Source organism: Dicentrarchus labrax, unplaced genomic scaffold, assembly GCF_905237075.1.
Source record: "Dicentrarchus labrax unplaced genomic scaffold, dlabrax2021, whole genome shotgun sequence".
Classification (NCBI taxonomy): domain Eukaryota; kingdom Metazoa; phylum Chordata; class Actinopteri; family Moronidae; genus Dicentrarchus; species Dicentrarchus labrax.
In genome coordinates this window covers 20986401-20999153 of record NW_026136715.1, presented here as the reverse complement: position 1 = coordinate 20999153, position 12753 = coordinate 20986401, and the positions used below count along the sequence as shown (strand labels likewise).

General features: G+C 40.9%; 1 protein-coding gene across 1 annotated transcript; it reads left to right on the top strand.

Moving 5' to 3' along the window:
• Nucleotides 1-386: 386 nt before the first annotated feature.
• tmem115 (transmembrane protein 115) lies at nucleotides 387-11065 on the top strand. Its single transcript, XM_051425067.1, has 3 exons — nucleotides 387-1827; nucleotides 3584-3948; nucleotides 6215-11065. Exons 1-3 carry the CDS (start codon nucleotides 1336-1338, stop codon nucleotides 6516-6518), a joined length of 1161 nt encoding a protein of 386 aa, XP_051281027.1. The 5' UTR covers nucleotides 387-1335; the 3' UTR covers nucleotides 6519-11065.
• Nucleotides 11066-12753: the final 1688 nt, after the last annotated feature.

Here is a 12753-nt window from a genome sequence, read left to right as displayed (position 1 = left end):
TCATATAGACAATAATTGGCATTTACAAGTTAGCTGCCTTTTAGTGTTAACAAAGTTGATTTGTTGATATTTTGTGCAAACTATAAATGTTATTAACTATAAATGTAATGCAGTAAAAGGTAGCTAGAATATTTTTTATTTTAGTATAAAGTGCCTGAAAATGTAAATCTCCAGCTTGTACTTAACTGTACTTTGTATAATACTTAATAAAAATACTTTACAACACAGGCATACTTATAAGACCTAATTATTAATTCATTTCAACGCTACTAAACTTACTTTTTGTTGTCAACGTCAATTACTCATTGAAGAGAACTCGGTTTCCCAGCGTGCTCTGGTGTTGAAAAGTTACGTGACTTGACGTTTTTTCACCGATTGTTGATGACGGTGGCAGGCAGCGCAGGTCAGTATCTGAGTGGTGTTACTGGGAGGAGGAGTGCCAGTCAACATAATATAATTTCCTCCGGCGACCTGCAGTCCAACCACGGAAGAACAACTGAATAAACGAATGAAGCAACGGTAGTATGAAAAACCTGTGAAGTATCCGCGAATCGACGCTGGTTCAGACGCGCTTCTAACATTGTTTTGAAGGCCTGTTGCTAGCCACGGGAAATCCTCGGGCTAGCCCGGGAGACACCGGGCCGAAAGAGCGCAGAGGTCCGGGAAAGGAGCTCCGTGGGCTAGTTTAAACGATCAGGTTTTACGGACGCTAGCTTCCCTATGTTATAATCAAAGGAATACGTAACCTCTCCTGCTCCTCCGTGGCTGATATAAATCAGCGTAACTCAAGACGCTTTGAGTTTGACAGCTAGCTAACATTAGCCCTCCTGTGTTTACAAGCTAAATCAGAAGAGATCCTCTGAACAAGTGCACTTATGTGTATTTGTTTCAGTTAAGATTTGCGTATTTGGCTCCCACCACCAGCCTGCTAGCTGGTGGTCATTTGTAAGCTTGTTCTCTTTCTGTCTACGCCGACTGAAGGTCGCCAGCTAGGCAGCTAGCTAGATCAGAAGGTCTACTAGCTGAGGTTATCACATCTTCAGGCTTATCTACTGCAGCCCAAAGTTGTGTTACCTTGCTTGATCTAGAAAAATTGACCTTACGAAGTTGAATACCAAAGCTATCTTTAACCACCTCAAAGACAGTATCCCGAATGAAGGCTCACAGAGAAGTGTGGATTTTGATGCTGTCCGGACATACAGGTGTCACCTGTTCTGCTTGGCATTAATAATCCCACACCAGCGTCCAACATCTGCTGCACCAGAAGCTACTGATCTGCTGATCGCTCTCTTGAGCTGACTTGCTCAAGAAAGATCCTCAACTGAACCGACCACAATGAATCGTTACCTGCCGGTGGCACGACAGCACTTCCTGGCTGCCCTTGCCAGCACCAGTGTGGTGGTAAAAAGTATAAGTGCTGTGGTGGTTCTCCTCTATCTGCTGTCATGGGCCGTGGACACTCCATACGCACTGGGGGTGACCCCGGGATACCTCTTTCCACCAAACTTCTGGGTGTGGACACTGGTGACCTATGGGGTGGTGGAGCAGCACGTCTGGGGCGTGGCAGCCAACGTGGGGACAGTTATGGCCTGTGGGCGCCTGCTGGAGCCTCTGTGGGGTGCTCTGGAGCTCCTGATCTTTTTCGCAGTGGTCAATGTCTCTGCAGGCCTCCTGGCCGGCCTCTCCTACCTCCTCACCTATGTTGCCACCTTTGACCTGGACTTCTTGTTTGCTGTGCGTATCCACGGAGCAGCTGGGTTCCTGGGAGGTGTCCTGGTGGCGTTGAAGCAGACCATGGGGGATACCACAGTGCTGAGAGTGCCACAGGTGAGAATAAAAAAAGTAATTTCTGCCCTCTGTTGATGCTTATTGGCAAAGGGTGTGCTCCTCTCTTGAACCTGTAAATATTACTAGACCAGCAAAGATAAATGGAGAGTGTAGCCCAACAAGAATGTAAACAGCACTGGAATACTAACCACTAGTTCTTGAGACGTGTACATAAACAAGCCTGTGTCCGTTTGTACCCGGCACACATAAAGAATGCCCCCACTTGAGTTACAACACTAATCTATATAGATGAATAAACCATCTGTGTTTGTGTCTGTCTTAGAAGTACTGACTATTTACTGTGTGCATAATTAATAACCTAGAGTGAAATACTCAAATGTACATATTTACCAACAGCATTGTGTTTGGCACAAGAAAGGGTTTTGCAAAATAGCAAAAACATTTTACAGTACTACTGACAATTTAAAGGAAAAACCAACACAAACCTCCAAGTCTCTGGAACCATCTCTATTATCTGATAGGTGATTCACATCATTTTCATTCTCATGAAATCATTCAATGACCCCTCTGTGTCCGATATCAAATTATCTGCATTCGTCATGTTTTTCCTTTAATTTGCCACCTGTCTGTATGTCAGTGCTATGGTGATGCCCATAATATTTGGTTTTTCATTTGACACTCAGGAATGTTGCTTTGAGTCACCTTTGAGGGGGTTGTTTGTGGCTCTGCATGAAAACATCCTGTTAGTAACCCTTTAGAGAAAAAACACCTATTAGAATAAACTATTGGCTTAACATCACTGTAAACTGAAGGTTTCAGAAAGACAACTGAGTTGAATCAACACTTTTAACACTAAAAGACTAAAGAAGAAGAACAACAAACACATTTATATCTTCTGCATGGCTTTGTATAGAAAAGTGTCCCAGTGTGTCTGTTCCCATATTCTTGAATTGTGTTTTATGCTGGTGGCCAGTGTGACTTGGTTTCTCGTGATCTCTAGCCTGGGAACCAGACACATCTGCGAGTGCTTGCATTTGTAAATTAGTCTGGCAATGCTAGGCCAGGGTATCTATGTTTGTGTTGAACAATTTTCAATTTGTTTTGGGATCCATTCATTGTTTTTATGGCTGCTTGGTGTGTTAATGAATATGAACTATTTTGTGAGCACTTGCATATTGGACAGTCAAATTAGAGTCAAATACAGTGATCATGTTATTTTATTACAGCTACATAAGCCAGTGGCCAACAGGCCAACCGTTGAGCTGTTGAGTGTTTGCTCTACTTGGCCCGTGTCCTCTGGTTTAGAGATGTGATTCTCTTCCAAATTGTGTGATCTGTTAATTTACATTTTAAGATTAAATCTGATGCTCTAATGCAGAGCAGCTTATACTGAGTGTGCAGATAACGGTTTATTTTTTTGCTGAAGCACACATTAGCTACACATTCCTAATGTGTCTCTTAAACTACCATGCCACTCTGCTTTAACTGCCATTATTTTTGCTTGTTGTGACTTTGTATAAAACTGGGTTACTTCACTCTAATCTCCCTCATCTCAGCTGAGCAGGTTAGGGAATGTACCCTATCGAAATGCTGGTACATTTTGACTATGACTGCTGCCTGCCACCCTGGCATGTAACCAGCTATTGTTCGGTGTTCCAATTCCTGAATCTGGCTGACTTGAGTGAATTGTGGGAACTGGCAGCCACAGTGGTCTGTGGACAAAATGGCAGCTGTCCCTTGATGTCCCCTGAGGATTTATGTTAACACTTAAATCTGTCTCCCCTTTGCATTTCAGGTGAGACTCAAAGCAGCACCAGCTTTGGTCCTCCTCCTCCTGGCATTACTGCGCCTGTCTGGCCTGCTGGACAGTTCTGCCCCCCTGGCTGCGTACAGCTATGGCGCCCTGTCCGGTTGGGTCTACCTACGCTTTTACCAGAGGCACAGCCGGGGCCGCGGGGACATGTCGGACCACTTTGCCTTCGCTAGTTTCTTCCCTGAGGCACTGCAGCCAGCCGTGGGGCTGCTGGCGGGGCTGGTCCACGCCGCCCTGGTGAAGATAAAGGTGTGCAGGAAGATGGTGAAGAGATACGACGTGGGGGCGCCTTCCTCCATCACTATCAGCCTGCCAGGGACGGACCCACAAGACGCAGAGAGGAGAAGGTGAGTCAAAGCAAAGACGAATGAGTTTGACGTCTGCATACATACGCAGCGTCATCAAATATCTGATGACAGGCCAATTAGAGTCTAGTATGATGGAGGTACCTTTGTGACCAGCTGCAGAAAAGCATCTGGTAAAATGTTGTAGTCATCAGAGTTTTACTGTTGTTTCAGAAGCTTTTTCACCCAACAAGAATAGTCAGAAGAAATACTGAATACTCAAAAATATGTGTTTTTTCTTGTTCCTCTAGTTTGATGTTTGATCTTCACTGTGCAGAATGATGTATGTGCAGAGTGTGACACTAGAAGGGTGTTTCCACATTCATCTGCTGAAAGTGGAAAGTTTCTCTGTGCTCATTGAACATCTGATTTTAAGGGCAAGCATGATTTGTAAATAGGGCCCGTAACGTATGTGTGATGTAGAAACCAGCGCACGTACACTGAGAATGGACTTTACAGTGAAGTAGGAGACATCTTGTGTCCAACAGAAAAACTTTAGAAACTAATAAAATGTGTATATTCATAGATTCTGGGACTTGTAATGAGGTAGAAGGAGTAGATACCTTTTTTAATGATTTTAATGTGGAAAATATGCTTTTTTTAAAATAAATATATCAGACACGCATGTCTATATTGCTCCAAGCAGACTATATGTCTTAATACATGTCTGGAGGGGATATTTAAACTTTAATACAAAATATAGTTGAGGTTTAAAGGTCATTATTGACCTGGGAAACAGCTGCTGAGAATACAGTCTCACCTCGAGGTCCATTTAGTAGCTGTTCCAGAGAGCTTTCTGTCTATCACATGATGTTCATCAGCAAACTATTGTTCAGTAACATTATTATTATTAAAACTATAACTGTTGTCACGAAAAACCCATATTGAGAAGTCCAGAATGCAGGCAAATATTAGAAAAGAGTAATAAAATAAACAAACATGCCCATATAGTCAAACCAGAGACATGGCACAGAAACCAGTGTTGTTTTTAGTTTTTATTTACTCAGGGAAAGTTCGCTGAGCCGCCGTGCTCTTTTGCAGTCAGACCGTTCATACATGTCCAGGCCTTAGCTCTGCCACACACAGACTCTAACGCACTAACACCTACTGTCAAGCTGTCAGAGGTTATTTTCTCTCCTGTTCCATTGTCTGGCAGACACACTTCCAAGCTGTCATACAGATTTGGTTACGGACAGATGTCATTTTTCTCTCTCACAGACACAAACACACATACCAGCCTGTGCTCCTGTAATTGTCCTGAAATTACTACTTTTTCTTCTCTCAATATTTCTGTTTAATGTGTGGGAGCACATTTAGCACTTGAAGCCTCCCTGTTGGAAAAGGTTACGACATCAAACACGTATCATTACATTTTTATCCAGTAGCTGGTTTCTGGAAGTATGTTTCAGTCTGCATTACTACTTATCTTCTGGGTAGTGTTTTCTTTCTTACATGATTACGCACAAAATATGGCTTCTATCTGAATGAGGCAAAGGCCTCTGTAAATACTTGATTTTGATTAGCTAGTGATTGAGAGGTCTGCCGAATGGGAAATGAACGTTGTGGTGATTATATGAAAAGTAATTGGTACTTCACGAGTGCAAGTGGGGAGATTAAATCAACAAAAGATGAGTTTAATTCCAAAAATGATCTTGCCAGCATTAAAGAACAGTATTGGCGAAAAATGTTATTTCCATTTTTTTTACTACCAGCTTAGTAGTTGGATACATTTTTATTGTGAATTCACCCCTTTACCAGTCTGTTCTTATTATGTAGGACACTTCACAAGGCAGGGAATGAGAATGTCTCTGTTTTTCTCTTCAATCTATGACCACAGGAATGTAATCTGATCACAACGTGGAGACATAAGATTTGCAATGCTATTATATTATTAGTATTACAGAGCAATTGAAACATGTACATCTTATTTGAACTATGATCCCTTTTTTTTATATTGCATTTAGCAACAGATATAGATTGGTCCCACCATCTGACTCTGATCACTGCATAAGGGCAGTATTTAACATGATACATGACAGCAGTTGAACTTTGTGTGCTGCATGTTTAGGACGTTATGTTTGCAAGACAGATGAGCGTTTACTCTCCTTAGTTGTCTCTTGTTGTTATTATTGCTTTACAGGACTTGTTTCATACATTTATGCTACGGAAGCATCATCTACGTGGGAACATTAAAACAATCAGAAGCAGACCTCCCTTGAAGCACAGCTGTACAGTGGGACTAATGCTTCTCTTTCCCTCTTCCTTCCAGACAACTGGCCCTCAAGGCTTTGAACGAGCGCCTAAAGCGCGTGGAGGACCAGTCTGCCTGGCCCAGCATGGACGACGAGGAAGATGACGACGATGAAGAGGTCAGAACCGACACGCAGCCGCTACTCCCGGGCGGGCGCGACCCCTCCTCCACGGCGAGATCAGCAGGGGGACCCACCGGCGCCTCCCTCTCCTCCACCTCCTCGTCCTCGGTGTCACAGAGCAGCGGGGCGCAATCGATGGGAGGAGCGCAACACCCAGAGTCCAGCATTATCAGCTTTGAGGATGCACCTTCTAGATCGTAACAAATAGAACGCACGTGTACAGAAGCACGCTCCGTTCGGTGTCACTGGCAGGTTTTACTAGTGTATTCTGACTAGTATACAGATATATTCAGTGACCGTGATTAGGCACACACTCGATATCACACACGCCAACACACACAACATCTTTGACGAGTTCATACACACAGCCTGTGCGCTCACAAACACTCTGTCAATGTCATTGTGAAGCCCAAAGGGGTGGTAACTGTACAGTGCTTTCAGTTCAGACATGTTGGTTGTAAATGCTCAGTGTAGTTGGGCAAACTGGACACTTAATACTTCTCCTCCTTTCCGCATACGACGAAATTCTGTCTTGTCTGGACTTACTTCCAACTTGCAGAGCTCTGTCCACTGCTTCATGTGTCTCTCTCTCTTGCTTTCTAAATAAATAACAAGATGGGTGTACAATATTCTTTTTGTAAATCTTTTTCGGAGCAGCCACACTTGTTTTCTGATTGTCTGCCACGAGAAAGCCGCCAATGACAGAGACTCACGTGCTGAATTCTCGATGAAAGGCCGACTCTAGGCCGGCTGCAATGGACATTAGCTTTTGGTTCACTGGTTCTAAATATATAACCAGGTGTGTAATGGAGGAAGTGTGAAAAGCTCCAATAGCTGGAACCGAGGAAAGAAGCTGCTGCAGGTCTGTCCTGCTAATGAACTATGATACAAAACTTCAAGATTTGAAGAGGTGCCAGGTGAAAAGAATTTTCCAGACCAGGTTCATTAGCCGCCTGGTGTCTCTCTGGAACAACAGGCAGAGAAATGGACTATTTACCCATTTTTTTTAAATCCTTGATAATTCAATGGAGAACAATTCTGTATTTTATTTTTCTTCTGGGTCTGTTCATCTCTAAACAAAATCAAAACCCTTTGTTTCTTTGCACTAATAAGACATGTTAATGGCGTTACACTCACACACACACATCTGGGGGATGATGATTATTCGTCTTGTTTTACTGAGTGAGTTTTTGGTTAACTACTCCTGGAGCATCATCCTGCATCCTTTTACACTTCCACCTTGTGGGGTCGGAAATGATACAAGAATCAGCAGTAGCTATTCAAGTATCTGGGTGCATATGATGCAGTGGTCCCTGTCTGTCATGGTTGTTAGTCATTCAGCACCATTACAAATGCAGAGAAGGGTTGCACATGCAGAGTTTCTGTGGTGTCAGACTCTTGTTGTATCTCAGACACTGACTCATGAGGATAAATGACTCCATCGACAGAGTATGTCTGCACTGATCAGTCCGCCAGCCCAGTATTTCCCAGTCACATCCTTTGCACTTTCTAAAATCACAGTGCCATTCAGGGCCAGCGGGGAATCATTTTCGTGGGAGTTTGATGGGCAGCTAAATTGTTTCATATTAAATGTTTTGTAAATTTTGTGCAGACCAAAAAGGTCAGTGGTTCATTCATTTTGTAGACAGTCATCACTGTAGACGTCACAGTCTATTATGGTAATGACCAAATCATTGATTTCCCACTTCCCCACCTGTCCTTGTTGGTTAAAGTCAGTTGCAGCCAATAAATTATTTCAGACGTTGGGATCACAGCAATGACAATCTGATGAATTACTTTTCCAACTTGTGAACTTGTGATCACAAGGTTGAAATTGTTTCCAAATTTGAAAGAGAACCACACTTCTGCATTTTCATATTTAACAAGGAGGATAAAGTACCAAAGGCAACGTCCACTTTATCTCTCACCCCACCCTCTTCCCTGTAAAAGTGGCCTCGTAGATTAAGTTGCAGATTGTTCCTGGTCTGACAGCTGTTGTGTCTTTGTAGGTAGCCAATGCGTTTGTTCCACAAACCATCTCGGAAACTTAAAGCAATCTGACTGATGGTCGCTGCTGTTTGGTTTTGATTTGACTCAGCAGGTTCCGTCAGAAGCCTTGCAAATGAAATGAAATCCGGGAGCTATGCAAAATGTTTGGATTAAGTACAGAAATGTGCTGTTACATGTTTAATTTAAAGCTTTTCATATTTAATAATCTGACGTTTTCTTTGTGAAGAATAATCTTGCAGTGGCCTTTGCTGATCATTTATCACCGACTGAGTTAGGATACATCAAATTGAAAACGGACCAAACCATCAGTTTAAATGTAAAAAAAAAAAGACAGCTAGCTATTTATGACCTGCACCATTAATTAATTATTATTATCCAATCCCAAAATGTAATTAATTACATTTTAGGATTGGATAAGTTCCAAAGCTGAGCAACCAGAAAAGAATATTCATATTTATCAACAGCCTTATTTAAATAGCCCAGAATGCTGTGTAAACGTTTTATTCATATTTGTGGTAGATGATGTAGGAAAAAAGTTTGGGGTTCTGTGGAAACAATAAGCCCACAGACAGTCTCAATGTCTTGACATGAACTTGGCTCACACATTTTATAGTGTAGTTCTAAGGAAGAACATCACATTTTGATAAAAAGAGGAACTAGTGCTGTGTGACTTGACACCATGACACCAGTTTAGGAACATGTGCTCCTGAGAAAACACTGACAACACCTGATAAATTGAAAGAAAAAAGAAAAAGATCACATTAGCAGTCTGATATTCAAACTTGCAATGGCTTTCATTTTGTCCCCCTAGTTTGCCAACACATGCTGACATTTTAATCTGACAGTGTGTTCCAGATTAACGTTACAAAGTCTGGAAAATTCAGATTAAATATGTAGAGTTTGATTTTGGATTCTGAAGTCCAAGCTTCGAGAAACAGTTGCTTTTCACCTGATGATGGTGTTATGTATGGGAAGTGATAAGCCATATTAGAGTGATGAAATTCTGTGTGTTCTGTCTTGTGTTTCTCCTTGTTCCTTCTGCTCATTTCACTGTGCTCTTATTTTAGCAAGAAGAAGTTTACGTTGCACGAGTGGGGCCATTCTTTAATTATGAATGAGTGATGGTATTTATATGAATGGAGTCGTTCGGAGTGGAGAAGGTTGAGCTGCAGTCAAATATCTGAAATCTCAAACTGCAACCTCTGAAATATTCACAGTAGTAATGGAGGAAAAGTGTCCAAACCAACCTGTACATACAGTAATTACTGATAGTAATAGCAACAATTCACACTTTTATGGTGTCATTCCAGTATTGTTGTTCTTTCAATTTACTCTGGAAATAGCATGATATTTCTTTAGCTTAGCTGCCTGCACAACTCAGCTTGCCTCACATAGTAAAAATACAACAATACAGCAAAACACACTCAAACATGGACACCTGAAGATAACTGTGAAGTTGTGTAGTTGTGTAATGATCAGTTAAAAGGCGTAGGGATGTTGCAGTTGGCAGTCTGAGATTTCAGATTGAACCCGGCGGTCTGACTTTCAGCCAAACCTCTCCGTCCCGTCCGTTCCCTTTTTGTTTAGTTTTTTTCTCTTTCTGTATTCCCATTTGTTCTGGCTGTAAACATCCTAAATGAGAAGAAAGGAATGCAATCACATACTGTCTTTGTGAATAATGCCAATTTACAGTTGGTGTTGACAAACTAGAGAAGCTACAGGTGAGGATAATGAATGATGTCAGGACTGTCACTGGGATTGTGGAAGTGCTAAAAATGCTCTCATTGAAATCTGGCTGCATACACGGTTCATACATGTTTTTGTTTTTTTTCCTGTACACCAATATCTTGTCATTATTAAAGACACACCACAGGCAGGTAGACTATTTTTAAACTTCAGCAGGTGCTTTCTCACTTTTACCCAAACAATTAGATTTTCCCTGAGTGGTTTCCTGTCAAAGTGGCCGACAGAGAGGACAGATGACCCAGATTTTGTCTGCATCTAACTGTTGATCACGTCCCACTTGGATGTCCAGTTTCTGTTGTACGAGTTACCGATCTTTACGGAAAGTTAATGGGCTTTTAATGTGACCAGGAAATAAAAGGCCCAACAATTTAAAATACTAGTTTTTAAAAGTTGTTCATTTGCAGGTACTAATTGAATAGTAGCCATTACTGTAGTGCTTCATATGTTGCTACACTGAATAGTGCCTCTGTGCTTTCATTTTAGAAACCCTTCTGTTCTAGTTTTAAGAACCAGTGGCTCCATTATGAAACCTCTTTATATGTATAAAGTAGACACGGCAACGTGACTACATTTGCAAAATCAGTAATCACTTGAAATGGTTGAATTTGAATTTTTAAAGTGTTATATTCAATTATTCTGGTAGCTTGACTTATATTTTAGCCACTTTGGCAGGCAACACATTCCCTAAAATATAACTTTGGTAAAATAGTGACACCAGCCTCCAGGACTTGTGGATGAAAGCTGTTTTCCTACCCTAAAATGAATGACAGATTGCATAAAATTCATTCACAGCAATGTTTTTGTTGTTTTTAATAGTTTTCACTACTTTAATTTTCCTTATCTGTCCCTCCTTTCACACCTACAGGTCTCGTTGATACTAATGACAGTCTACTTCCCTCTCTACTGTGGCTGTTGCACAGACTTTTCAGTTTTAGTTTTCAAATATATTTCTTTATCTATATGAAATAAAAGACGATTGTATGAAATCAAAACGAGTGTTTCAGTTTGTTGTGTTACTGTTGTGATATTTAATGTCCCGCTGTGGATGTACATGTGATTTTATAATAAGGACAGACTTTACTATAAGAAGGTGGTGGGGTTGCTCAGTGTTTGGACCCTGTACATCCCACAGTTTATTCTACTGAATTATTGAAGAGAAAATGTGAGTGGTCTACCAGATCCTGAATATTTGTAAAGTTATCATACTGACATGAAATTTGATAAGCCCAGATAAATGAATACTACACATGGTGGTATTACAAGATGAATCAGTCAATATAGAGTCATCCTTTTAACAATTCAGTCTTGTACTCTCTAACATACAGAATGTTGAACCAGAGACTACCATAGTGTTGTGGTATGACACAAAATAATGAAGAGGGTTGGAAAGAGTGCTAGAATAGCCTACATAAGTCATAAGTTTACCTTAATGTTAATACAAACTATGAAATAATCTTTATTCAGGAATACTAAACCAGTATGATACCCTTAAAAAGACTTGACTGTCTAAACACTTGGTTAAAGGAACCACTTCAACATATGTTCAATATATACTGGCCACTAACCAATGCCTCTGCAATTCATTAATTGCTTAATTCATTGATACTGTAAAAAGTAGTAACAACAGTCTATATAAGGACATAAATTCAAGTTAAATATAATTCTGACTGGACTATAACAGCATAAATGTTGGTTGTTCTAATTATTAGTAATTAATAAAGTCAAAAAACTGAGGGCAGAATTGTAGATTGTACAAAAAGTACACAAAAATAGCCACTCACTTATACTGTACTTTTGTCAACAACAATGGAAATTTAAATATCTACATTTCCAAGACAACTGGACAAACTCATAGCTGAGGAAGCTCATATGATATGATCTACTCAACGGCTTGTCAACCACTGTTTTCAGGTCAGTCTCAACTACCTAACTACAGTATCAGCAGTACTAATTAAACACCTTTCGGCCTTACAAAGTGTCCTTGTACAAATCTCTCTTATATTTTACATGATTTGTCCTCCAGTTTTCTGAATGTGTTCAGTTACCCCAACCGACCAGCAGGTGGAGCAGTAAGTACAGACCACTATTTGGACAGTTTAACTCAGGGACGGTTATAATGACAGAAAGTTACAGCCTCACTGTTGACAAAGCTATGATCTACACTACGTTCCTGCAGTAGAGGAGCTACTCGCTATGATGGGCTCAATTAACTCTGATTACGGGAATAATTCACTTGGCTCAAAGCAATCTATATCACAGTGGGGACATATCCCCAGCATATAATTTATACTGGACCATTAAATGAACACTGGTTTAGCCAGAAGATTAAATTAGTAATGGTTTAAAAACACCAGTTAGGTAATATACTCTACAGTGAGTGTTATAGATAGATAGATAGATGTAATAATAAACCCAGTAATACAAAGCGATATATTGGTAGATTAAAATAGAACCAGCTACAGTTACAACTAAACACACGTGAACCCTCTGACGGTGATGAAAATGTCACATCTGAAAATATAATAGTGTTTATAGCTCGACCAGAGACGTAATTGTACTGACGTTACAGATGTCCATACAGTCCACGAGCCTGAAACTCACACACCTCGTGCCCGCGCAGGTGTGGCTCTCATGCTCGTGCCCGTCACCCCTCCCCCCAGCTACAAACTACAAACCCGGG

Bases quoted from the DNA above. Each gene is read 5' to 3' on its own strand.
- tmem115 (XM_051425067.1), top strand. From the start codon at position 1,336: ATGAATCGTTACCTGCCGGTGGCACGACAGCACTTCCTGGCTGCCCTT. The intron at 1,828-3,583 runs GTGAGAATAAAA...TTTGCATTTCAG, and splicing joins CAGTGCTGAGAGTGCCACAG to GTGAGACTCAAAGCAGCACC. The intron at 3,949-6,214 runs GTGAGTCAAAGC...TCTTCCTTCCAG, and splicing joins CAAGACGCAGAGAGGAGAAG to ACAACTGGCCCTCAAGGCTT.